General features: G+C 45.5%; 2 protein-coding genes across 3 annotated transcripts in view; one reads left to right on the forward strand and one right to left on the reverse strand.

The window, feature by feature from the left end:
• Positions 1–2,371, reverse strand: part of LOC117430409 (reticulon-4 receptor-like 1) — a 46,139-nt gene extending 43,768 nt beyond the window's left edge. The window contains exon 1 of the mRNA XM_034050409.3: positions 1,536–2,371. Coding sequence (XP_033906300.3) covers positions 1,536–1,548 — 13 coding nt within the window. The 5' untranslated portion in view covers positions 1,549–2,371. The remainder of the gene's footprint in view (positions 1–1,535) is intronic.
• A 7,105-nt stretch (positions 2,372–9,476) lies between these two features.
• The window catches only part of LOC117429582 (2-(3-amino-3-carboxypropyl)histidine synthase subunit 1-like), a 51,619-nt gene continuing 35,561 nt past the window's right edge, over positions 9,477–25,534 (forward strand). The window contains exons 1-3 of one of the 2 annotated variants that reach the window (XM_059001034.1): positions 9,477–9,621; positions 10,936–11,088; positions 16,903–16,966. In XM_059001034.1, coding sequence (XP_058857017.1) covers positions 9,570–9,621; positions 10,936–11,088; positions 16,903–16,966 — 269 coding nt within the window. In that variant the 5' untranslated portion in view covers positions 9,477–9,569. The remainder of the gene's footprint in view (positions 9,622–10,935; positions 11,089–16,902; positions 16,967–25,534) is intronic. The other variant, XM_059001033.1, reaches the window with a different exon arrangement.

Below are 25,534 nucleotides of genomic sequence, written 5' to 3' on the forward strand. Positions count from 1 at the left end.
GTACTCTTTCGGTGGTCAGATCCGAGCCCGCATTGTATTCTTTTTTAGTTGCACACGCATTGATAAGACACGGTACAGTAAGGCAACTGCTTACCTTCAGGCACAAACACATACATACCCGACTTTAGATGCGTGGCTTATAAATGTACTGTGCTGCCCTGCTTAATACAGCCTTTTTTAAACAGGCGTATTATAATAGTCCTCAGATGATTGTGTGCAGAACTGCCTGTGTATATAAAACACACTGCTATCCAGAGAGGATTTTACAGTGCTTTGCATATGAATGGAACTGCTTGCGTAGCCAAATATTATTCAGGTCGTGCGCAAACGAAATTATTCAGCAAAGCGGCTTGCGGCTAAGTTGGACTATACTGTAATATCTAACACACACACCGCTGTAACTAAAAAATAACCTCAAAAGCACGCAGCGCTCTTGTTCCGCTCTCGGTGCATGACATGCAGAGGTCATGGAGCTACACGTGCGATCACGAGCGCTGCTGCGCTGGAGCGGTTCAGGGAGCAGCTCTAGACCGGAGCACGGCTCCATTGCAAGCAACACGACCCCTCTGAGCGCTACCGTGTCATGTCAATTCAATTATCAGAAGATAACGCGCTGCTTAAAAAAAATACGAACATTAAATGTAAAAGGAAGGACAGACTGTAGAATATAAAATGGTAGTCTTTACTTTACACACAGGGGATCGGTCCATAAAAACAAATACATAACAAAATACCCTTCTGGGAATTTCAGTGGCTGCATGTGTTTCTTCTTCTATATAAACAGACACCCCCCCTTCCTGAAGTTATATTGCAACATAACTAACCACCCCTCCACTCCAGTTATGTTCATGGTGTTGATAATGAATAGCCGCTGGGTATCCGAGCAGCGCGACTCGCGCACACACAGTCACTGCGCTGGCCAGCGTTCCAGCATGTTTGCAATGCTAACACCGATACGCGCTCGTTTTTTTTGGCACTGTCCTGCAAACGCTCTACAAACCGTAGCCTCTACCACCACCCCTTCCCCCCCCCCCCCCCCCCCCCCCCTTCTCCCGACAAAAAAAACCATTATCGACGAACTTTCCCTGTTCTGTACAGTTCAACAGCGCCCGTCCACGGTGCTGAAACAGAGACGCTTGAGCTGCACAGCGCACCGTCAAATCAAACCAAAGCGCTCGAGTCAGAGAAGTAGCAACTAGGAAAGAAAACCTGCAGTGCGGCAACCCTTTCTATTTTTAACAATAATATTACGCGATATGGAGTCATGTTTTATGCACACTACAAAGTAAGACGACACTGAAAGTAACATGCACGGGAGACAAGGCGGTAAACCAAACAAACATACAAGAAATAGCCATCTAGCAATGCCTCCAGTACTTATATACTGCACACGTGTGCACAAATACGAGGCAGCCCGTTATATACCGAGCACTTACCTGATAATCACATCACTTACTTTTCATAATAATACTTCAAATAACACCAATACAAAATAAAGACAAAACCAGATACAATTAGAAAGTGTGTTCGCTTACCTCGTTTAAACATGTTGAAACGTGTTTTCTTTTGTAGACGCGGTACAGTATTCCAGTTAGCATGCGTGTCGGGAGCTGAGGTGGTCAAAGCTCGAGTCTTTTTTTTCTGCAATATATATGTATATTTGAATTAGGTGTGATGTTTTCCCAGTTACATTGCAATCCGGAGCAGTAGTCCTCTTAGTCCAGATTCGAAAGGAGCCAGAACCAAAAAATCGAATTGCCCCACTAAGTCCAAAATCGGGAATGGCATTTTTTTCTTGTTTATTTTAAAAGTGTTTTCATTCCCTAAAGTGATTAAAAAAAAAAAAAAAAAAAAAAAAGGGAGGAGACGTTTCTTATATAGTTCAGCGCTGGTGAGACTCCTGTTTTCATCCGTCTTCATCTGCCCAGATCACAGCAGCATTGCATTTGAGTTTATAAATGTAAAACAAACGCATGAACAAGACAGCAAATGGTCCTTGCTGTTAATAGATGGGTCTCCTTCCACGCCGAAGTACCGGAGAAGCCTAAGCAAGTGTTAAAACAGAATTCAAATTCACAGTAATAATAATAATAATAATAATAATAATAATAATAATAATATCATGAACCCATGTCGGCGCCGTTTGCTCTCCAGTGCAGTTGTGCAAAACAATAGGGAAGTATCCTGTATTGTAGTTTGAACGTCTTTATAGAGGGAGCCGTCTTCCCCACTTCACCGTATAAAATGTTTTTTGTTTGTTACGGTTTGACAAAATACCGTAATAATAATCACAACAGAGTAAGTGCCGCGGAGCGATGCCCCCTCTGGCTGTGCCGTCTGTAACACTTGGATTTGAGGCGTGAGTTCTGCTAAAAAAAAAAAAAAAAAAAACCTCTCCGTCTTTTTATTTTATCTCCAAGCTTCCTTTGTTTTTCTTCCCGTTTTTTTGTTTTGTTTTCTGTGTTGAAAAACAACAACAATAAAAGCGAAATAATGGTCCCGCCGGCTCCGCTATCCTCTCTGTTCTGTGTAAGACAGTCACACAGCCTGATCGATAGGTTAACAGATAGCTACAAAAAGCACACCCTGCTCGCTTTCCTTCGGGCAGCGCCGATCCAGGTGTTTTCTAATTTAATATATGTATATGAAAATGTATATCATCTTCCCTTTGTCTTTCTTTTCTACGAAAACGACAGCGGTTTACATCAGACCAGTCAACACAAGGCAATGTATCCGTGGAGCCCAGCAGACTATCTTTCTTATTTTAACATCCTCAAAAAAATAACATCCACTCTAAAGATAAAAAAGACGCTGCTGTAATAATATGAATGCGCTTGTATTTAGAAGTACTGTAGCAGCTGATAAATATATACGAGCAGGGCTTCAACTTCATGCTCTCTCGAGCGCTGTCTGCTGAAACAGAACGCCTCCTATATTTCACATTTATGAAAACGCGTTTTGCTTTCAGTTGAGTTCAAAAATACCAACCAATTCCCTCGGCAACCTGCGCCTAGACATGTGATGCGGGCTCTTAGGTGTTTTCATCTCTCTCCTCTTCCCTCCTCTCTCTCTCACACAGTCTCTCTCTCTCTTTCTCTCTCTGTTTATTACAGATTAATGTCTTTGAAAAGCAACAGCACTTTTTCTTTTTGGTAAATTAATATAATATATAGGCTATACTCTCTCTCTCTCTCTCTCTCTCTCTCTCTCTCTCTCTCTCTCTCTCTCTCTAATTTAATTCAAATTGGATTTTGATGTGTTTTTATTCTAGGTGTCTGTCCTCACAAGCCCGTGGGAATGAATGCACGATAGATTTGCATATGATCATCAACTATCTACTAAGCTTATTGAAATGAAACCAATCAATACAACGAGAATGTGGCGGGTGTGTGTGTGTGTGTGTGTGTGTGAGTGTGTGTGTGTGTAAATGATGCTATCAGCTTTTCACTTTTTAAACTATTTACTTAAAAAGGGGGTTATTTGAAAACTTTTAAAAGTGCCAAACTAGATTTAAAAAAATAAAAAAAAATGCTGCTTCCTGGTAGCTATGTCACTTCCTTGTGCTGTAGGTCACAAAACAAATAAAGAAAACACATTAATACCATCACTTACCAACTTGTGTTGCTCAAATCATATTGCTGAGACTAGTGTTTGTCGCTGTTGTGCAGCCCATGTTGTTATGGTGCATTCTGGAAGAGCTTTATTTGAAACCGCAGGGAATCCGAATATCACTAATTGATATCAGATTGATCGCCCTCCCCACGTCAGTTTACTAGAAGCCCTGTATTCAAAAGAATGAGCTCCTATTTTAGAAGTTGTTATGACTTCCTGGAACGTACGTGATTACAGACAAATCTGTATATAGATTACTCAGACCGTGTGCGTGTGAGCCCCGTTCTGCTGCTTACATTCTCGTGTGTATGCGTGCAACACGAATTATCTTCTTTCTTTAAAGAGCAAATTGCTCTGGAAAATGATTGAGATATATATATGAGATATATACTGTACATCCTGTCGCATCCGGATTCTCCTGGGATACAGAGCTGTGCGAATTCTCTGTACTCCTTCTCTCTCTCTCTCTCTCTCTCTCTCTCTCTCTCTCTCTCTCTGTAGATATTTACAAGAGGGTCAAGACAATAATAAATATATTCACTTTTCACTGACACCTACACCACCGGCAAATGCTGCACAAGACGCACGATTTAAAAATAAATCTAGAAAGAAAGAAGGTGGGCGACACAGACAGATATGAAGACACAGGTGAGTAGAAAAGAAATATAAACGGAAGAAGTTAGGAAAGGCAGGGTCCCGGTCCTGTGCTGAGGGGATGGGCGGGGCTGGTCTGCAGGACAGCACAAACACCTTGGGTGCGTTCACGGGGATCACTCTGCGCAGATTCTGTGCACAATCTGACCATGTTAGCCAATGGGCGCGTTCACGGAGATCATTCTTAGAAGACACTATGTAACACAATTTTTGTTCCTGGGTAGTAAGTGTTATTTCCTAATTGCTTATGCCTCAAAAGTATAGAAAATGGCTATTATTTCCCACAAACTTTGCTTTTGTGACCAGGACAGTGATATTTTGAAATGTACCTATTTCCAATGAGAAAACGGGCGAATTTGTGTCTTTTCGTTCACATAAAGTCAGAAAAAAACAACATATGAATCCAAATTAACATGTATTTATACTAAAGTAATACAAAAATGACTACAAAAGATTTAGAAGTGAGTAGTTTTTCGAGATTTACGATTATACTGTAAATCACTTTCACGAATCAGTCCCCAAATGTAGTCTCCCCTCATGTTCTCGTTATACTGTCCTTGGTAGCGGCGTTCAAAGTCCAGTATATCCTGGTGGAAGCGCTCGCTTTCCTCCTCCGAGTACGCTCCCATGTTCTGTTGTGCCGTAGTTCTTCAGCAGAGTCTCAACCAGCTCCACATAGTTTTCGGCCTTGTGATTGCCCAGGAAGCCCCAAACCACTGCGACAAAGCTGTTCCAAGCCGCTTTCTCCTTACTAGTGAGCTTCTTGGAGAATTCATTGCACTCCAGGATCTTCTTTATCTGTGGTTCGACGAAGACACTGGCTTTGACCTTTGCCTCAGACAGCTTAGGGAAGAAGTCTTGAAGGTACTTGAAGGCTGCCGACTCCTTATCTAGAGCGCTTACAAATTGTTTCATAAGGCCCAATTTGATGTGCAGTGGTGGCATCAGCACCTTCCGGGGGTCCACCAGTGGCTCTCACTTGACGTTGTTCCTCCCCACAGAGAACTCGGTTCCGCTGTGGCCAGTCCTGCCTGTGGTAGTGCGCCTTGGTGTCCCTGCTGTCTCAAAGGCAAAGATAGCAGGGAAACTTGATAAAACCGCCTTGGAGACCCATCAGGAATGCCACCATTTTGAAGTCTCCTATGACCTTGATGCCATCTCAGAAAAATGCAGATATGTATCCATTTCGGCAGCTGGAACTAAACTGAACTGGTGGGCTTAAGGCCCCTGTATTTATACTACTATTTATATTACTGGAAAGTTCTAGAAAGTTCTAGAAGTTACTCCAAGTTTACTCAGCACTGAATCTATCTGGAATGTTCTGGAAAATAGGTAAATTTCAAAATATCACTGTCCTGGTCACAAAAGCAAAGTTTGTGGGGAATAATAGCCATTTTCTATACTTTTGAGGCATAAGCAATTAGGAAATAACACTTACTACCCAGGAACCAAAAAAAAAAATTGTTACACGGTGAGATCATTGGCTAAATTGGTCAGAATCTGCTGTGATGCCCCTGTGTGTGTGTGTGTGATGCGCTCTCTTCTAATTAGGCTCAATTAGTGGTCGTTTCCATGGCAAGGAGGAGCGGGAGGGGAGGTGCGTTATGTGTGTGAGCCTAGTCGCAGCAGGGGTGTGATATTCCTGGGGATTTTAAGCAGGTGGTGTGACATGGTGGTACACTGCCAGTTCACTGTTCCCCTCATCAGTGTGTAAACTTTACACTTCACTTTTTGGCAATGGGTCCTGTTTCACTCACACACTCACCCGTGCACACACTGGCGCTCACAGCATCAGAGCCCTATGGAGTTTCAGCAGCAAGCCGTTCCATAACGATCTGGACCCCGAGATGAAACGGCATTGATCGCTATGGAAGGCATTGAGCAGCCTGTCTGCCTGCCGGCCACAATGATCTGAAACGAGCACGAGGAGAAGGAGCTCACTCCGCGAGCTCCACGCAACAGAGCGCTGCAAGCAGACTTAACCCTTTACTCCGTGCTTAGCGTTTTTCAGATTGGTGGCCGATCACTGTAGCTGGAGCTTCTCTTTCTCTGGGGTGTATTAACTGAACACACAGCGCGGTATACGCTTGAGACTTTTAAAAGTGCACACAAAGGTTTTACTTGCTGCATGCCCGGAAACACGGGTATAAATATTTAATATTAATTTTTAAGTTGCTACATTCAGCCTTGGGCCGCTCTCCATGTTTCAAAGAGCGTCGATATTAAAAACGGTATGAAGTTTTCTCTGTAATTTGTATTGCATTTAGTTACATTGTGTCTGTAAAGTTCTGTAAAGTTTATTTTAAACGGAATAACTCGCTGTTGGGAGCCGTGCGCCGTGTCTCAAATACCGATTTCCTTATAATGTCCCGCCGTCCCGGCTTCTCCTCCCCCATACCTTTTTTTGCAGAGAAATTGATAAATAAATAAATAAAAATCCTACCGAGCAGCAATCCTCAATCTCTCCCGGCGGTACAGAACGATATAAACGAGTTAGTCCGTCTTCCCTCATGCATTTCAACCGGACCGATTAGATGGGATAGCAGATGGCAGATGGAAATGAGTTGAAATGTAGCGCAGGTCTGAAGAATTATTCATTGTAAAAAAATAATATATTATATTACCCATATACACACATTTTACATAGCCTATCCCAGAAAGGAAACTCCAATCTCTGACCTTTAATTGAAACTTTCGACCCGGCGTGACTTAAAGGTGCATTCACCAGGCTATAAAGGCCTGGTGAATGCGTGCGAGGCAGCTCCCAAATCAGGACAAACAACTGACACCATGTTAATTTTTTTAAAATCCTGTTACATTTTTCAAAAACTACAAACAAACAACGAAGTTCTCTTCAGCGCTCGCAATGTGCTGTTTGGTGTCTCGTTTTTGTAACATCAACATCATTATTTCTTCTTTCAAAAAATAATGAAAGAATGTAGGAAGCGCTTTAAAAAAAAAAAACATGGTCCTGTGTCTAAACAGCGTCTGACGAATCAGTCAGATGACAACCCTTTTAAAAGTTTGCCACATAACTTTGCAATGGTTATACTAGTTAACCATGCTTAAATATGCGTTACCATATCTCTCCGGGTTTACAATGCGATTGCATTTTGCTCTGCATTTACTACGGGATGGTTTGGTTTACCATATTTTTAAATACGCTGCCGTAGCTCTCAGGGCTCCCCAATGCTTACGTCAATCACTTCGTTTCTAATCGGAGCGCTGCCGCCCGGAGTCCTGTGTCTAGTGATCTTAATTCCGCTGTCCGCCCACGGGCTGGGAAGTGCTTGTAAACAAGACGAAACACCGCTGCGCGCCCTGCAGAACAACATCTAAATAAATGAATCAATTCAGAAATAAATAACGAGGCCGGGCTGTGTGAACATGTGTTCACGTGGGCGAGGCGCCCCCAGCATTCCAGATTGGATGAACAATGCTTAATGGATTGCTTTCACATCCATTTCTTACCTCTTATTATTAGCTCCAGCAACAATCTCACTGCCCCCTCCTTCCGCCTTAAAGGAGCGCTCAACAAACTGTCCTTATCTGTCTTTTCTTACCTGTAATTACGCTACATTATCACATGATCACTATAGAACACTGCTAGCCACGGCTTCCCAAAAAATTGTATTCTGTTGTACTGGCCCTATAGCTACGTCAGCACTTTCGGACGCTAGATTTGAATATGCTTTACCATGGCGAGTGTGCACAGCAGATCAGATGCAGTCTTCCCATGGTTAGTATTCATTATTATTATTATTATTATTATTATTATTATTATTATTATTATTATTATTTATTTCTTAGCAGACGCCCTTATCCAGGGCGACTTACAATCGTAAGCAAAAACATTTCAAGCGTTACAATACAAGTAATACAATAAGAGCAAGAAATACAATAAAACAAGTAAAGTACAAGTTTGACAAACCACATTAACCATCATTTCCCATGGCGTGCTATATTTTTATACCTCTCTGGGCTTTACAATTCTTCCCTTACCGTGCTTTATCACACTTTGCTATGGGAAACCTTGAGAAGGGTGGACCCATCTTGCATACAGAATAACCTTCAATATATTACATACAATATATTATACCTAGACACATAGATTATTATTAATGTGTACCTGTGTGTGTGTGTGTCTGTCTGCGTGTGCTTGCGTGTCTATCGGTGAGATTGCTTTTCTCTTCTCCTGTCCTGCTCTCCTCCCTGCAGGACGGCTCTATTTCATCAGTGTGCTTTTCTAAGTGCTGTAATCCAATACAACACCCAGCCTCGAGTACCGGCCTCTGTCTGCACGCATTCCCTCTGCTTCTAACTTCATCCCGGGAATCTAGTTAGGAAGCGGATTGGGGGAGTCACTTACACACCCACTTAAACACACACCTAAACACTGTCGGAGAGACAGAGACACACACGCACACACTGAGAGTGAATTGCGTGACCTGTGTTTAAATGAATTGAATTGTTTTGCTAGCTAGTTACTAAAAGCACATGTGTCCGGGGGAGGGAATGGCTTCCCGTGAGGAGCGTTTCCATCACAGTCAGACCGATACAGCTCGCTGATTTGCTGCATTTGTCTGACTGGCGCGGGACTGTGTGAAGCAGGAAGAAATATTAAGTAAACACAAACTTAACCACAAGGTTAAACGAGAATGAATGTGGGCGACTGAAACATTTTCTCTAACGAGGGAATTGCACTGTTTTGACACATTGTTTACCTTATACAATAGCAATACGATTTTAATACATGATGCGCTCCCGATAGAACCGCCACCGCAATTAAAAACACATTTATGGAAGCCACTCACGCGCTTCACACCCACTTCACTTGTAGTTTTTAAGCGATTTAGTTTGTAGGCGAGTTACAAACCTGACCTGTCTTACAGTGTCCCGGAATTATGGGGCCAGTTGGCATCCCATTGCATAGCAGTTTCACCCAGTCCGGGTTTTACCACAAACTTGATGAGCTACAGTGCAGGTAAGAGCTCAGGTGAATCTTATTAAACTCACAGTCAAACCGGGAATGGGTTACTGCTGTAGGCTGTAAGCAAAGTTACAGCGTTGAAAACATTTCGGCTAACTCGCCTGCTAGCCGCTGGCCACATTTACACACCCACGGTCAAATACAATCATTTGTAACTACTGTATATCAATGGCACGACCATTCAAACGTGTGCACGGTACGCTTTCCCAGTTCGACTGCTCCTTTCTCGATTCGTCGGACTTGCCAGCGGTTGAGCGCTCTCCTCCTCGATTGGCTTTGTCTTTCCGTGTCTCATGTGTTTTTGTTTGGAAGGATGGCAGCGCCCTTGTCAGAGACGCGGATCACAGCAGCGAAGAAGCCGGCAGGTATATGTTTTATTAATTCAGTTTGTTTACAGCAATGCGAACGGGTAACACGTTACAGAACAAATATAAGAGAGTGTTTATAGCCTTGTGTAATCGCTGCTGAGGCGGCGTCACGTGTATGCAGACATGAGATCTTGAAAATTAATCTTTGATTATTTTGTGTAGTAAACAATAAAACAAAAAAAAGCAATAAGATTTTGCGGCTCTTGTAAGTGGTTATTGATGTGGTGTCTGTGTGTTATATTAATGTAAGGGATATGGGAATCATTCGTAACACAACGCTGACTTTACAGAGCATTTTCATAAAAATGCTTCTACTACAGGGATGGCAATAAGACTCTTATTGCAGAGCAGTTTAACCCATTCCAGGTTTTACTGTGAGCTTGATTAGCCACAGTGTACAGGTAACAAACTCCGGTGTGTCTTATTAGACTCATAGTACAATCAGGAATGGATCAACCTGCTAACCCGGGTCTGACCCAGGTACGTGGTTTCACACTACCCGGGATTGTGACCCGGGTAGACAGGACCAGTGCCAGTGTGAAAGGGGCATCATTTCCATTCCTGTACTTCCAGTAACAACCCCCACAAAACTGCTGCTCATAGTTTAACATCAGGGCTGAAGAAAGACATACTTAGATTGATTCTTCAATAATATTAAGAATGTAATGTGTGCAGCTGCAGCAGCAGTAAAATACGCTGCCATGGTGCCAGTTCAAATCCTCCTGGTGTTAATGTCTGCCTTAAAGTATTGCTGGCCTTGCTTTGCTACACAAGTGCGATTCTGGCAAATGCTGGCATAACTGGAGAACTGTTATCTCCAAAATGTAAAGCAGCATATGATTCATTCAAACTGCTTGCTAGCGAGAGGCCAAATCAAAGAGATGTGTTTCGAGCTTAGATTTAAAAACCCTGACGGACTCAGCATTCCGGATCCAGTGTGGAAGTGAGTTCCAAAGGGCCGGACACTCCAAGCTCTCGCTCTGCAGGTTTCTAATGGAGTTCTTGGAACTGCCAAGAGGCCATCGTTTACCGATCTCAAAGTGCGAGGCAGTAACAAATAGGCATGATAGTCTTCAGAAGGACATGTCAGTGCATCCCAGCTGTAGCTTCTGCTTGTTTGTATTTCATTACCTTACATTAACCCATCACAGTACTGAGCTTCATGTTTTCATGTGCTGTAAAAGTGCTACAGGGAAAGCCATAGAGAGGATTACTAAAGATGTGTTTGTCCTGTTCTGAGACCTGTGTTTCTTCCCAGCATTCAGAAGCATTCAGCGATTTCTTTTAATGTCTTGTTTGTTTCCCTGGCAGGTCGAGGACCCCAGCGACGGGTGGCTAACCAGATTCCTGCCGAGATTCTGAATGACGTGGAACTGCAGGAGGCCGTCAAGGCGCTGCCCCAAAACTACAACTTCGAGATCCCCAAGACAGTGTGGAGGGTGAGGCAGGCCCAGGCCAGGAGAGGTACAGAAACACCTGTTCACAGCACAGCAACCCACACAGCAAGTGCCATGCAGGGCTGCAGTGTGGGAGGCAGTGGGTTTGAGTAGCTCAGTGGTTATAGTGCTGGGCTGCAGTGGGTTTGAGTAGCTCAGTGGTTATATTGCTGGGCTGCAGTGTGGGAGGCAGTGGATTTGAGTAGCTCAGTGGTTATAGTGCTGGGCTGCAGTGTGGGAGGCAGTGGGTTTGAGTAGCTCAGTGGTTATAGTGCAGGGCTGCAGTGTGGGAGGCAGTGGATTTGAGTAGCTCAGTGGTTATAGTGCTGGGCTGCAGTGTGGGAGGCAGTGGATTTGAGTAGCTCAGTGGTTATAGTGCTGGGCTGCAGTGTGGAAGGCAGTGGGTTTGAGTAGCTCAGTGGTTGTAGTGCTGGGCTGCAGTGTGGAAGGCAGTGGGTTTGAGTAGCTCAGTGGTTAAAGTTGTGTGCTGCAGTATCTGCGATGAGTCATTAAAATGTTGTCATGGTAATCTGGCTTGTCATCTGTTGTCACCTCGCTTTTTTCTGGTGTTAGTAATTGCGTAAATGAAGCTTACGGCACTTGAGGGATTTTCACACCTCCTTATTGAATGTTTAAATGTGTTCAAACATGCTGGCAGAATACAGTCGGATTGATCGGCTATCTAGAAAACCGTCTGCACAGCTTAAAGGTCCACAACGTGTTTGAAAAATACTGCAAACCCCCACGTACATGTGTATCTAATATTGCCATGTCCATGTAATCGTTCTTGCCAGTCCCTTTGTTTTGCTGTCACGTTGACTCCAGTGCAGCTCACTTATCCAGGCACCACACTATAGATTCACTTTCTGTGCAGCAGGCAAATGGAAAATGTGTTCGTTAACCCAATCCCGCACAGAGCACAAAACCACACACGACACAGTATTAAAGTAATTGGAGCTCGACTAGGACAGAGGGAAGGAGACACTTCTTCACACACAGAGTGCCAAGTGTATATGGAATGGGCTCCCTAGTCGTGTTGTTGAGACAGAATCACTTGGATCCTTTGAGACCAAACTTGACAAAGTTCTGAGATCAATCAGCTGCTAGGAACCGGATGAGCTGAGATTGGCCGTATGGCCTATTCATGTTCGTTAACTTTCTTAGGTGTATTCTGATCATTTTAGTTGCAGAACCTCTTACACTAAATTAAACAGTGGGGCTCGGTTCAGGTACATTGCTGTGCCCCTCCCCGCGTAGCATTGATCAGCCTGCAGAATTGAGCCTGCGCTCCCCTGTGATTTGCTGTACAGTCCTGGCGTGTGGCAGGAGTCTCGGTGCTTCTAGGTGCTTCTAGCTGCTCTGCTCACAAAGCCTTCTCTCTCCCCACGCGGTGCGCAGAGGTGCTAGTGAGCTGCTTATAATTAATTGCTCCGGTGAAAAAAACAGGTTTGCGTGTCACAGGGAACCTTAAGAAGCTGCCTTCGTTCCCGGGAGGCGGTGAAGAGGAGAGACACACTAACACGTGCAATGCCTTGACCTCTCAGGAGCTCACTTTCCAATATAGGGACGAGGCTAATTAAAAAAATCAACAAGCCACGGGGATCATAGGGGGATAATAGGGGACCTCGTCTCAAACAGAGGGCAGGTCCTGATGATGATGATAATGATGATGCTGCATTTCCATCTGCCTGCTGGGACTCCATTGAAAACCAGACTAGTTCATTTCCTTCAGACGCAGAACATCGATCCCTCCGACTCGCGCTGATGGTGGAAGTTACCTGGTGAGCGTCCATTGTGAAGGGAAAAACCCATGTAGACAGATCACTAGGGCTGTGAATATATTACATGAGGGGCGGCCAAAGCTGTCCTTTCCACTCCTGGTCTTTGTTCCAACCCAGTTCTAAAGTGTTTAACTGAACCAATTCACCTCCATCCAGATATTGAAATAGTTCATGATCTCATTGTTCCTGTTAAACCCCGGAGTGGAGTAGTGGCCCTCCAGGACCAGGATTGGACACCCGCTGTATTATACTGTTATTTGAAGAAAAAAAATATAAAACAAACGGGGTCCCCAAAAGTGTATGAAAATACAAGAGGAACGATCGAGTGACAAATGAATGCGTAACTGAACTGTAATCGATCAGTGCCATGGTGTAATTACAAATGCGCAGGTTCAAGGTTCAGCTACAGTTATATAGTAACTGCAGTTCATTACAAATCGCACAGTTCCAGTTGTGATTGACCTCGGGTCTGATGAGCTCCTTTAGTGCTTCTGAAACTTTGGGGGTGCACTTTTATAAAGGATTGGTGCTTTCTCAATCGTGCAGAAGCACCTGCCAACTGAGTGCCTACTGCCAGCCCTCTGGCAAAGTCTCTCTGCACCGGCCAGACTCCTCCCCCCCCCCCCCATGCACACAAGGACGCTGGACTGATCAATTATTCAAACAGGCTCTTCCCTCGGGCACACCTCAGCTTACTGAAATGATGCTGGCTTCTCTAACCTACGGAGGGGCTTGGAAGTCATCTCAAGGGGTTGCTCAGTAGCTTTGTCATTAGAGATGATAACTGCAGACGCTCCTGAGGAATGACAAGCGTGTTCCCAGGCGGTTCACAACCCTTGACGTCGCACCAATCCGGATTCCATTGAATAATAGATTTCTGTGACACAGACAACGCAGGGCTCATCAAAGGAAAAACAATGCATTGTTGAAAACACTTTACACAGAGATGCACAAAACACTCACCCCCACGCTGCGTGGTGCTCCCTGAATCGGGGATTGTCAGTTATGCTACACTGTTGCTGTGTCCCTGGGTGCTGTAACCTTTCGCTCTTAATATATTCGCCCTTTGTAGTTAATGAGCAAGCTGCCTTGCTGTCTGTTCGGGTGAGGTGAAGCACAGAGCTTATCCTTTCCTCCTGCTCGGAGCCCTCTTGCACCATCCGGCTTCAATCACTGCTTAGCCGTGGCCTTCAGAGCCCATTGCAATCCTCTGTCCCTGCCTTGGGGGGCCTAGCAGGTGCCATCAAAGACACATTTTGGATTCAGATATACCACGGAGAGTAAAAACAATTGCAGGCTTGAGATGATCGTCCTAGTTACTGATGCATCACGCCGTTAAACCTAGATTCGACAGGTAAACTGATCACCTGCCTCTTTCACAGGTTACCCGTTCTAAACGCGTTTTTCTCAGTCCTGTTTGTTACAATTGAGCTTACTTCTCTGAGATTTGAATGGGAATTCTGTTTGACAGGGAAACGTTTTGGGCTGTGTCTCGTTGGCCGGGCGTTTTGATTTGCCCCTGTAGTTTGTATTAGCCGCCTGTTTGTCTTGCGGAATCGTTTTTAAAGTGTACAGTGCAGTACTTTTGTAGACCGTGTAATGCAGAGCACGATCGACCAATCCTTCATTCATGCATCCCTTGTTTTTCTCTAAAACATCTAAGAACGTGAGGACGTGGGCTGCTTGAGTGGCTCTCCAACGATCGGTTCCTTATTAAACCAGGCGCTAAGCGCTGGCCTGGCTGCCACAATTGAGTGGAGAAACTAATTTACTGTTTAATGATGATTAATTCCACTGTCAGTGAAGAGAGGTGTGTGTGTGTGTGGTGGTGTTACAGTTTGTAGGGTCCCCAGGGAAACGCAGCATCCTGGCTTGGCACGGCTCTACGAGGCTGGCAGGTAGCTGTTTGTTCATTGGTCCTTAGTTGTTGCATGTCTTAATTGGTTGTTGGGGAGGGAAGAAGGTAGCCTCTTCAGGCCCTGGGAGGGAGTGTGTTCTCACGCAAAGGCTCAATCAATAGGAATATTAACACCAGCGCCTGGGGGCTGTGATGGCAGTACGAAGCACCTTGGAGACAAAAATAGAAATCCCTCAATCTGAGAATTGAGGTACTGTTCCAATCCTGTGTGTGTGTGTGTGTGTCTGCTGTGGTTTTTCTATGCAAGGTTATTTGCATGCATTTTCTACTAATCACTGCATGTGTTGTAGATCAGACTCACTTGGACAATGCAATGCAGTTTGGTTTTATATGGTGCTCTTCATGCAGAGAATCCCAAGGCGCTTTAAAATAAGCTAACTCAAACAAATAGGTTTTTAAATGTGATTGAAAAGATTCCAGTGTGCCAGCATGCCCGACAGGACCCGGGACGGAGCTCCAACTGAAAAGATTCCAGTGTGCCAGCATGCCCGACAGGACTCGGGACGGAGCTCCAACTGAAAAGATTCCAGTGTGCCAGCATGCCCGACAGGACTCGGGACGGAGCTCCAACTGAAAAGATTCCAGTGTGCCAGCATGCCCGACAGGACTCGCGACGGAGCTCCAACTGAAAAGATTCCAGTGTGCCAGCATGCCCGACAGGACCCGGGACTGAGCTCCAACTGAAAAGATTCCAGTGTGCCAGCATGCCCGACAGGACCCGGGACGGAGCTCCAACTGAAAAGATTCCAGTGTGCCAGCATGCCCGACAGGACCCGGGACGGAGCTCCAACTGAAAAGATTCCAGTGTGCCAGCATGCCCGACAGGACCCGGGACGGAGCTCCAACTGAAAAGATTCCAGTGTGCCAGCATGCCCGACAGGACTCGGGACGGAGCTCCAACTGAAAAGATTCCAGTGTGCCAGCATGCCCGACAGGACCCGGGACGGAGCTCCAACTGAAAAGATTCCAGTGTGCCAGCATGCCCGACAGGACCCGGGACGGAGCTCCAACTGAAAAGATTCCAGTGTGCCAGCATGCCCGACAGGACCCGGGACGGAGCTCCAACAGTGGTCTTCTGTAAATAGCAAGCAGGTCTCATATCTCCCAACCTGCACCTGAGTCCTCTCTAACACTTACTTACCCGGTCTTCATAATCGGAGATGACAGGGAATGGCTCTGACACCTTTTAATTACCAGCGTCACCCAGACGGCAGTGAAGCCTGTGACTAATGCACAGGCGGGAGGCGGGAGGCGGGGGGCGGGGGGGGGGGGGGGGGACTGCAACACTTTCTGTAGGGCTGTGAATAACACAGTCATGGAGAGGTTGTGCTCATTTACAACACATCTGTAATGGTGTTAGAAACAAGGCTTTCTAATCCACGTTGTATTTGTTGTTCTCTCCCAGGCCCTGTTCTGCTATCCATCTGCTTGTTGTGTGTGTGTGTGTTTTTTTTACTTTGTCTTTAGATACCTGGTTACAGCAATGGGTGAAATTTTTCATTTATTTAAGTCATGTTCTGTTCAGCTAATGAAAAATGAACGAATGGTGGAACATTCACCTGAATCCTGAAATAATTGTTCTCTGTGGGCTTTGTGTCAAGCCATGTTGTGTAGCAGGGTCAAAGGTTAGGGGTCGTTCTTGCTCAAGTGAACTAACAGGCGTTACTAACCCTCTTACGCCACGTTGTTGCTGCTTTTAGGAACGTTAATTGCCATTGATTGGTACACAGTTGTACAGGTGAAGGAAGGACCGCTTTTCTTGTTTTGAAATCAACACATGAATGAATGAATGGATGTATTTAATACTGGCTGATACGTACTTCTTAAATTCTGAGTACACCTCCCATGTGGTTTATGTGTCATCATCATCAACCACCACAGAGTGTGGGCCACTTGAGCTGGCAGATTTTCTATATAATAAAAAAAAAAAGTCTGGTTTCTTTCTGGTTTTGTACTGTTAAAGGACTGTATTCTTGTCTGGAAATTCGCCTTTGCACTTGAGCATGGTGTCTGACCTACAGTATATAAAAAGCTCCCTTTGTTACGTGAAGCCCCCCCCCCCCCCTCTCTCTCTGTCTCTCTCTCTCTCGCTCTCTCTCTCTCTCTCTCTCTGACTCGCTGTCTCGCGCTCCTCTCTTCCCAGTCGCTCTCCAGATGCCGGAGGGACTCCAGATGTTCGCCTGCGCTGTCGCTGACATCATCGAGAGGTAAGAGATTCCTTCACTGTCACACCTGCTAATTCAGAGCAGTGCGTCTGCCAGGGGAGGAGCGAGGGGTCCTGTCCGAGCCTTTGAAATCCTGATACCAGCCCTATCCACGTCAGCCCCCGTTTGAAGGGATTCCACAATCGATCTTCATGTTCTCCAGACCACCTTATGATCACAGCCCTTTTAAGTTCACTTCCTTCACTGTGTTCCGTTTTAATAATACCCCGACTGATCCAGATTCAACCCATGAGCGCAGTGGCGCCCCAACGTGGAATCCATTTCCAGCTTCAGGTCTAGGTGGGGCGTTTAGCTTCTCCTTCTGTCTCCTCTAAAGCGCATTTCTGCCGCAGTGACTGGACCCGAGATATAACGAGCAGCGCTAGACTCGAGGGAGCACAGCGCTGTGTTATAATTTCCCGGGGTTATCTCAGGGAAGTAAAATGAAATGGTTTGCTTACGTAAATCCCAAACCTGCGACATGGCCTTGTTAAGTGTGAACTGAGGGCATTAATCTAGCTAATTGCACAGCCGGTAGCCCAGTTATTTTTTGACTGTCGTTTCACTGTGGGCAGTGCATACACTAGAACTGTTTTGTTTGGCTGATTCAAGCAGAATTTGAAAATGATGAGGAGGATAAAAAAGCACACATTAATAATGATGATGATAATAATACAAATCTCATTGAACAGCCAGCTTGGCTATTCCTGTCCTTTTTTTTCTTTTCTCCTCTCCTCCCTTTTATTCCTGATAGCTGGCAGGAATGGGCTTTTGCAATAATTAAAAACAAGAAAGTCGGAACCGCGCGCTGCATTTTTTAATTAAAATTGCATGGTCGTTAATTAAAGCAGTCTTTGAGTTTGGAAAGAAGGGGAGCTCGTTTTTGCACTGAGGTGCGATAGCATCGTTTCTTCGGCAGTATTAATTATCACCGCCCCGTGAAAAATAAATAATGAAACCGCTGGGCTGGGAGGTGATCTGCCAAACTAGCACTCCTGCCGTTGGATCTCACATCTGCAGTACAGCACTGAGTTTTCTATACTAGACTGTGTTGAATTAGCTGGCTCTCAGATCCCCAGTACAGCACTGAGTTTTCTATACTAGACTGTATTGAATTAGCTGGCTCTCAGATCCACAGTACAGCACTGAGTTCTCTATACTAGACTGTATTGAATTAGCTGGCTCTCAGATCCCCAGTAGAGTACTGAGTTCTTTATACTAGACTGTATTGAATTAGCTGGTCTCAGATCCCCAGTACAGCACTGAGTTCTCTATGCTAGACTGTATTGAATTAGCTGGCTCTCAGATCCCCAGTAGAGTACTGAGTTCTCTATACTAGACTGTATTGAGTTTGCTGGCTCTCACATCCCCAGTACAGTACTGAGTTCTCTATACTAGACTGTATTGAGTTTGCTGGCTCTCACATCCCCAGTACAGTACTGAGTTCTCTATACTAGACTGTATTGAATTAGCTGGCTCTCAGATCCCCAGTACAGCACTGAGTTCTCTATACTAGACTGTATTGAATTAGCTGGCTCTCAGATCCCCAGTACAGCACTGAGTTCTCTATACTAGACTGTATTGAATTAGCTGGCTCTGTATACTAGACTGTATTGAATTCGCTGGCTCTCAGATCCCCAGGACAGCACTGAGCGCTCTCTAGACTAAGTCATGTGTAGCAGCTTCTGAAATGAACACTCAGAGTTGTTTATGTCTCTCTATGAAACATAAACACTTTTTTTTTATTATTTTGAAACTGGAGCAAGCTTTGCACTGGGGGATAGGGTTAGTAGCTCCGGTGCTGCTGCGGGATAGCGACTGTGTCACCTCCCCGGGTCACTAGCCGGGCACCTGCAGGGCTGGCATCTAGGGGGTGGTCGCTTGCAGCGGACGCTGGCATGTGATTTCTTCTTTGAGGATTCTGTGTGTTACGCACGGACCTGTTTCTTTTTGTGTTTGTTTCTCTGCAGAGAGGGACCCCTCCCTGCTTCTCAGTGTGCATCGGTACAGGAGAGAGTGGACGGTGTCTCAGTTTCTCTCTCTCTCTCTCTCTCTCTCTCTCTCTCTCTCTCTCTCTCTCTCTCTCTCTCTCTCTCCCTCCCTTGTGTATCCCGATGCTAATACATATTAGATACACTCTCAGCTTGCAGGATCAATTTATTATCTAGCACTCGGAGCTCTGGCAGTTGAAGCAGCTTTGCAGGACAGCTCAGAAACAAGACGTCAATACAGATTCCTCGTTCAGCACGGTCGTCTTGCGTGATGAGAATGATTACAATTAATTATTACGTGCTGTAGATTGCTGTCAGGCTAGACTAACTCCAGTATGCCCCTGCGATCTGGCCAGATCTGAGAAATACAAGCACGCTAGGAAGAACTTTCTTCGAAGGATCTGGCCTCCAGTGTGTCGTCTTGGATTGTGATGATGCTCAGATCTCCAGAGAAACAAACAGCAAGGTCAGGACTGGTACGATACAGATTTATGATCTGTATTTTGAGTTCAGATACGGAAGCAAGACTCCCATTGCAGAGCAGTTTCACCCATTCCAGGTTTTACTACGAGCTTGATCTGCCCCGGTGTACAGGTAACAAGCTCCGGAATGGATCAAACTGCTATGCAATGGGAGTCTTATTTCCGTCTCTGGAACTAGAATTTGGATGACTGAATGGAAGATGCATTCTGAATCCTCCCTTCAGTGTGTGTAGCGACAGAGTTGTGCGGAACGGGCTGGGAATTTGTGGAGCAGCGAGGGTTAAGTTGTGGGAGAAGCGGGAGAGGCCCGGATGTGGGAATTGGATCTGATGGAATTGGATTATTCCGAGCGATTTACAGACACCACTTAACAAAACCACCTAAAGTGCTTCGGCCAGAGAACCGGAATAATAATAGAAGACGATATTCCCGAAGCTCACAGACCCTTTTAATCCCGGCTCTCGGGCAGACTGCTGTGTAACGCCTTGAGCTGCTTTTGCTAAGCTCCCTGTTTTTACACCTTTACTAAGTGCTAAAAAAAACGGACCAGTTTGCATTAAGTGTATTTAGGATTATCATTATTATTATTATTAGTGTGTCTTATTAAACTCTTAGTAAACCCAGGAATGGATCAAACTGCTGTACAATGGGAGCCTTATTTCCATCCTAATATACTTATTAACCACAATAAAAACAATATCCCAGCTTCAGCTCAAGCCTGCTTTGAGTAACGCGTCATACTTTGACAAGAGCACTCCATCGATGTAATATTATTATAACCAGGACCGCTTCATTAGATTAGACCCCTTCCACTGCATAGAGAATCTAGAGTACTAGAAATGAACAGTAAACCACAGCATCAGGGCAGCGGAATGTCCAAACCTTCCGGAACCAAATGATTCTAGAATTAACAAAGGTTCTAGGCTAGGCTTTAATATTCCCATTCCACTTAGAATTTGATAAGAGATTCGATTAGCAAATCATAGCTAAGAAGGGGGTCCGACGCTGACGTTACAATGCTCCTGTCGGCTCCCAAAATTTTGGCCGCAACAATTCTGCAGCCCTGCAGAGCAAACAAAACTAGGTCCAGCTGAAGGACTTTCTATTAAAAGTGTTCTAGATTGGTTTGTTTGTTGGTGAAAGACTGTGTCCTGAAAACTTATTTTAGCATTCTGTGGATTCAGCACGTACCATCTCGGCTCCACTGGAGGGGTGGGGGAGGGTTGCACCATGCTTCAGTCTCAAGTAGCTGTTCTAATGACCTGCCCAGACCAAGACAGTGTTAGATTGTTAAGAATTTTCACCCTCTTCCCGGTAATAGTTCATAAAGATAAGATTGCTTTATCCTTGTGAAGCATTCCCTCAAAGTTAACCTTGTTTCGAATGGGCTTTTAAACTACCTCTCTCTCACTCACACACACACTTCCTCTGGGACCACGCGTAATGGATTGAGTGGGATTAATGGCAGTTCTCCAGCTCCTCTCCCCTCTCGGGGGTGATAGAGGGTACTCGCCTCAACTGCTGGTTCTCTGTGATTGTGTTTGCGTGCTCATGACGCAGAACGACTGCAGTATAGGTCAGGTTTGAAAATAACATTGTAAACGACACGCTGCATTTCAGTGGAGTGTTTCATAATGTTGCGTGGGGCAGTTTTGAGAAGCTGACCCCCTCCCTGGTGTTTCTGTAGAGTTGTGACTGTGCGTTGACGGCGCCTGTGACTCTAGAAGTTCTGATTGAGTGTGTAACGCGCCTGGCGGAGCGGAAAGCAGACATCATCATTATTATTCACTTAACGATGTAATACCGATCCACTTCAGCACCGTCGATAGCTGCCAGCTTAAAAAGGCTGCTGTGCATAACGAGGGTCTGGGTTAGAGCTGAAATAGAGGCTTTCAAAACACTGCTGGCTGGATGAAGGAAGGGGAGGAAAGCGGGCGGAGGGTAAATGAAATCAATTTGTCAGCAGAGAGCGAGCGAGCAGAGTCTGAGCCATGCCTGTCAGTCTGACTGACAGCTGAGCTGAGGGGGTAGAACTTTGGAAGTGATGTCTCTCTTTATATAGAATATATATACATACACAGGATGTGCTTAAAGTCCAGCGTCGCAGGCAATGCTATATATTGTGTTTGTTAGGATGTTCTGCCTGTGGCGCCTGACACCCCGGTATTAAAGCAGTCCATTCTTTGTCTCCGTTTCGTAAAGTCGCTGTTCTCTCGGTGCCTTGGTTTCACGTGGCCCTGCTCTCGTCGAGTCGTGTCGGGTACGCACGCAGCAGGCAGGGTAAAGCATGCCCTGTTTCACAGGCTCTCCCTCGCAGTGCCGTTAGCACAGAGAGGCCTCCTAGCTGTGTGCGAGGCTCCCCCACTCGTTCATCTCAATACGTTCTGGAGGCTGACGCGGAGTCTGTGTGGCGCGCCGCTTCTCTGGGACCTCTGCCAGGGGAATCGATAACAATACAACCCACCATTTCACATTCTAATAACGCGTCTGGGCATTTACAAAGCAGATGTCGAAGTTCAATTAGGCGCACGTCAGGCTTCATGCAGCTTTAATGCAAAGGTTATGGAGTGTTTGCATTGCCACACGGGAGGTGGCCAGAGGTAGAGAGAAATAAAAGCAGGTTTCCTGGGAGGAAGGCAGCATGTGTTCCCGAGGCTGACTCGATTTACACAGATCAGTCCTCTAGCTTTCATCTCACCGCTCAGTCCGATCACATTGCTATCAATTTGCACTGCGATTTGTTCATAATTTATGCCTTTTTATATAAACATTGATGGGCTTAAGCATTTGAGCGGCAAAGAAGCTTGATTCGTAAGAGGACTTGTTCGCATTTAATAGAAAAAACACAGCAGTAATTTAATAATAACGAGAAGTCCAAACTTTTTTATTTTTTATTTTCCATGCTGCTGTGTTTTTCTCGTCCATAGAAAATTGCTGCTTGTCTGCAGATCGTTTCTTTGCATGCACTTGAATCCTGTCGAGGGAACTTGGTTCTGTGGGGGGGAGAAACGTACTGAGGTTTGGAGCTGCCCTCCGTGGATAACCAAGTTCATTATTGGTGCAGAGGTGTCTGTGTGTGAGCTTGTCTGTGTTTGTTTGTGCATATCCGTACGTGTGTGTGTGTGTGTGTGTGTGTCTGTGTGTTTGTGTCTCTGTGTGTGTGTGTGTGTGCTGCAGCGCTGGATAACGCACCTTCGCTGGGACTGCACTCTGCGAGACAGAGGGACGCAAGGACAGGGTGGTGGAGGGGAGCCTCATTCACATAGGCTGCATGCAGGCCCCATTGCTGCACAGGCAGGGGCTCTATTAGACATTCCACAGCGCTGTGAGCCTTGGCTGATCTTACTGTTGTGAGCTTCAGTGCAATGCAATGCCATCAATCTGCAAAGCCTCCTTCATCTGCAGTGCCTTCTGCACTCACTCTAGCTTTGTGCTGAGTAGTTACAGTGGATTCAGAGGGATCAGTGCAGGTCTGTGCAGAAGATTTAATTCCTGAGTTTAAAAAAAAATAAAATAAAAAAAAAAATTCTGCACGGTGTGCATTGGTCACAGTGGGACCCAGTGACCCTCACACGCACTCCGACACGCTGACCCCCGCAGACACACACTGACACACACACACAGAGCAGTCTCGTTAGCGATCAGAGAATGAAGTGCTGCCAATTCCATTACAATGCGATCTCGAGGACCTTCACTGCTAATCTCACTGTGCTGTCCTCTTCAAACTCTCTCAATAGCCTCCCTCTGCTCTGTGCTGGAGGAGCAGAGAAAGAGAGGCCCTTCTACTCTCTCAATAGCCTCCCTTTGCTCTGTGCTGGAGGAGCAGAGAAAGAGAGGCTCTTCTACTCTCTCAACAGCCTCCCTCTGCTCTGTGCTGGAGGAGCAGAGAAAGAGAGGCCCTTCTACTCTCTCAACAGCCTCCCTCTTCTCTGTGATGGAGGAGCAGAGAAAGAGAGGCCCTTCTACTTTCTCAACAGCCTCCCTCTGCTCTGTGCTGGTGGAGCAGAGAAAGAGAGGCCCTTCTACTTTCTCAACAGCCTCCCTCTGCTCTGTGCTGGAGGAGCAGAGAAACAGTCCATTACGTTATAATTTTTTGATTCTCAACACTGAGCCTTATAAACTCTGACTGGGATGAGAGCGGTGGGGGAACGCGTGTGTGAGGGAGTATGGAGCCGTGCCCATCCCACCTCTACCCAGCAGGTGTCGCCAGTGGGCGGCAGTGATGTCATTGATAACCCACAGGCCAGTGTATGGTATAGATCGCATGGGGAGCCAGTTAGTCAGAGACACAAACACGCAAACACAAGCTGCTGTGCTGAGACACCCTGACAGTGTAATGAGCACATTATGCAGTGAAGCCTGCTTATAATGACGAGCTGAAAGTGGACTTTAAATGCAGACGATTTTGCATGAGAAGTATAGAAGTCCTGTTCCTGTGTAGTGAGCCCTGTCTACAGGGACTACAGTAGCCTTTATAATCTGTAATCTGAGCCAGGAAGAATGGGAAGTATTCAGTATGGGAGCAAAGGAACCAAGTGAAATATATATATATATATATTAAAATGAAAATTTGAATCTACTTCGTCTTTAATGACCTGCAGGGGTAGTTTGACCCAGAGTCAGAAACGGTGCATAACACACAATGCAAAGCAAGTTAATACAATGCGATGCAACTCAATACAGGATAATATAACAACATAAAAGACATTCAATTAGAATAGGCAGTCTGCCCAGGTGCTGGATCAATAGCAGACAGGATTGATTCTGATCTCTAAGAGCCCCATGTCTTCGTTCTTCATTGAAGAATGAAAGTGGAAACAGTGAGAGATCCTCCATGGAGACGGGGTCCTGTGCCGTGAAGCGGCCCCGTCCTGTGCCGTGCAGCGGCCTCGTCCTGTGTCTGCGGTTCTTGCTTTTGATTGTCGTTCCAGAGCGCTGAGGCGCAGGCTGACCTCGTACTGTTCTGTGCTTTTGAAGTCTGTTTTGTATGCCAGTATTTTTGAAATCTTAACGTCATGCATGCGTTGCTTGCTCTTTGCCAGTGTCTTTTAAAGACAGTTTTGTTATTGGATTTGCAGGGATGGAAATAAGACCCCTATTGCACAGCAGTTTCACCGATTCCAGGTTTTACTATTAGCCACAGGGTATAGGTAACAGGCGTGTCTTATTAAACTAGGAATGGATCAAGCTGCTATGGAATGGGAGTTTTATTTCCACCTGATTTTAATACGTTTCTCGATGCATGTGTGTACGGTACTTGCAAACGTGCATTTTATAGCAGAACTTAGTAAACACATTATTCATACACAACGTGCCTCCAGAATCTAGCACGTGATCTCATGTTATGCAGCATATTCTTTGTGGGAGATCTCTTGTGTGGTGTGGTAGTTTCTTGCATAAAGTCTCCAGTTGTGTCAGGGGTGAAGTCTGTGGAGTAAGCTGGGAGGACGTTAGTCTCTCTCTCTCACCCACCCACACACACACACGCACACACACGCACACACACACACACACACACAGACTCTGTGCTGCTGTATCTGAAGCCACAGTCTGCTGCTGTATCGCAATGCAGGAACCTGATACAGTGCCAGTGACTCAGACTGGTATTATAGCTCAGGCCTGTGCAGTGCAGTGCAGTATTTAGACAAGCACTTCATCACACACTCTTAAGGTCAAGCCCTCCGTGAAGTGAACATTACGGCTCATGACTTCAGCAGTGTTTTTGTTGCATGTGCTGAAGGAACTTGAATGCAGAAGGACAGACTTATTGCTTTGGTTTCTTCTCCGCTTTGAAAGGTTTCTGATTTGGAGGAGAGACTTGTCTTTGGGATGAAGGTTCTTGACTGTAAGAGTTGGTGGCGCTTGTCTAGTCCTGGTTACATGTGTCCCATGGCAGGCCAGGGCCAGAGCAGAAGAGCAGCCCCCGAAATCAAAGCACCTTAACACACGCAAAAACACTTTGAAAATGTCCTTGAATTGAAACCCCTTGATTTCTGTAATGAGCAGGATAGGAGATGCTGAGCAGCACTCTAGTGACGCACTCACTCAGGCAGGAGTTGTTTGTTTCTCTGCTGGAGTGGTTTTATTATACTTTTGCT

The sequence above is a fragment of the Acipenser ruthenus genome, chromosome 26, assembly GCF_902713425.1.
Source record: "Acipenser ruthenus chromosome 26, fAciRut3.2 maternal haplotype, whole genome shotgun sequence".
NCBI lineage: Eukaryota > Metazoa > Chordata > Actinopteri > Acipenseriformes > Acipenseridae > Acipenser > Acipenser ruthenus.